We start from the raw sequence: 2134 nt of genomic DNA on the forward strand, positions 1-2134 counted from the left end.
TGGGGACACTGTGTGACTGTCTGAGGGAGAGGGCCCACATGGTGACAGAGTGAGCCTATCTGAGTGATGGGGCCCATGTGTGGACAGTGTGTACCTGCCTAAAAGAAAGAGCCCATGTAGGGACAGTGTGTATCCATCTGAAGGAAGAAGCCCATGTGGGGACAATGTGTTCCTGTCAGAGGGAAGGGGACCAAGTGGGGCCAGTATGTGCCTGTCTGACTGTAGAGGTCTACATAGGGACAGTATGAACATGTTTGATGGAAGGGGTCCATGTGGGGACAGTATGTGCCTGTCAGACAAAAGGGGTCCATGTGGGAACAGGGTGAACCTGTCTGAGGAAGGGACCCATGTGGGTATAGTGTGTACCTGTTTGAGGGAAGAGGACCATCTGATGACACTGTGAGCCTGTCTGACTGGAGAACGTACGAGTTAGGTATGCAGGATACATGTACCACTGTGGGATTTCTCTTTGTGGGAAATATGTTTCAGTCACAGAGGCAACTAGATTCTTCAGGACTTGCTGTTAGTCCAGAGGAAAATCATGTTATATAGGAAAATGGTAGAGGAAAGGTCACTGTTAACTGGAAAATCTCATCTGTAAACTGAGAGTGTTACTTCCTCCTTCCAAGGCTGCAGTGAGAACATAAGGAATTAGAGCAGCAAGAAATAAGCCACAAAGTGTCCCTGGTGGCAGCTGAGAGCTAAGAGAGCAGAGGAATTTCCGGATCTCACAGGAAGCCCCTCCTCAACATCTTGTACACCTTCCCCTGTGGCTGGGAACTTACTTGGTGTTTCCTGAGCACCCTCTGCAGCTGAGCCCCTCCTGTCCCCTGCAGGGGAGGTTTATGTCTGGGCTCCCAGTGAACCTGGACCACAGTGCCTTGGGTGCAGTAATACACACCTGGGTCCTCAGCAGTCACAGTGCTCAGCTGTAAGAACACTTGGTTCTCTCTTGTGTCTCTGGAGATGCTCACCCGAGACTGAAGGTTGGGGCTGTAGTTGGTGTTTCCGTTAGCCGATATTACACTGACCCACTCCAGCCCCTTTCCTGGGTGAAGGCGGATCCACGACATAGAAGATTCAGAAACCGGAAGTGTGTAGGTGGCACAAGCGAGTCTGAGCTTCTGCGAGGAGACCACTGTCCCATATCCCCATTGCACAATGTGATCCTTGACTTCAACACCTGGAAACACTGGGTAATTGTGAGTAACACTGACGCATTGCCTCGCCATCACCCTTTTCTGTCACTCCAAGGTCACTCACCATGGAGAATGGCCAATAGGTAGAGGAGGACTGGCAGGGACTCCATGTGTGTCTGGGTGGGGAATAGTCTTCACAAAGACCATAACCCCAAAGAAGGAGGCAGATAGCATTCCACACCCCAGCATGACTTCCCTTTAATTCTGGTTTATTTGCACGTGTGGAGCTGCAGGGCACAAGGTGGAGCTTTCTTGTCAGTGGGAGGTCACTGATTCTGTGGCTCTTCTATAGGGAAGGGTCAGGACAAGACTCCTAGTCCAACTGAGTAGTGGAGGAAACCCACAAGGAAAAGGAGATGCTCAGTGAATAAACTCTGGGGTGTTTTTCCCACGGGCCTGCACATGTTTCTTCTTTATGAGCTCTCCTTGGAAGGTAAGTTGGAAGTCATTTTAGTAAACTGAGTTATTGCAGGAGGATCAGGGATAAAGAAGGCTGGATAATATGTTTTTTTTTTCTGTAACTATCAAAACACACAATCAAACAAAATATAGATCATTAAAGATTCAGAAACGTGCAGAGATGAAGACAGTTGAATTTCTTGCAGTGTAATGGGTTTAGAGTAAATGAAAATGCACATAGGCTTATTCTTTATCACTTATTTTATTTAAAACAGTGAATGGCTTTGGAAAATATGTTAATATGGAAAAATGACTTAAGTACATTCTCATCATGGGTGGTACTGAATAAGGATTAAAAGCTATGTTTTTGTTTGTTTATTTTTACATAATGGGAGGAAGCAGAACGAAACAAAGAAAAGAGCTTTACCAAAATCTCATGCTTCAATTGTTCTGAATAAAAAATACTTGAGACACATACTGAATGTTCTTGGTACTCTTATGGGTTAAAACATAAATCATAAAATATATCAAACACA

At 45.8% G+C, this 2134-nt stretch overlaps 1 gene segment (V, D, J or C); it reads right to left on the minus strand.

Moving 5' to 3' along the window:
- Positions 1 to 728: 728 nt before the first annotated feature.
- On the minus strand, positions 729 to 1634 carry LOC111820848 (Ig heavy chain V region 5A-like). The segment is given in 2 exon segments: positions 729 to 1183; positions 1264 to 1634. Coding segments are annotated over 2 exon segments (501 nt in total).
- Positions 1635 to 2134: the final 500 nt, after the last annotated feature.

This window comes from Trichechus manatus, unplaced genomic scaffold (assembly GCF_000243295.1).
Source record: "Trichechus manatus latirostris isolate Lorelei unplaced genomic scaffold, TriManLat1.0 scaffold00053, whole genome shotgun sequence".
Classification (NCBI taxonomy): domain Eukaryota; kingdom Metazoa; phylum Chordata; class Mammalia; order Sirenia; family Trichechidae; genus Trichechus; species Trichechus manatus.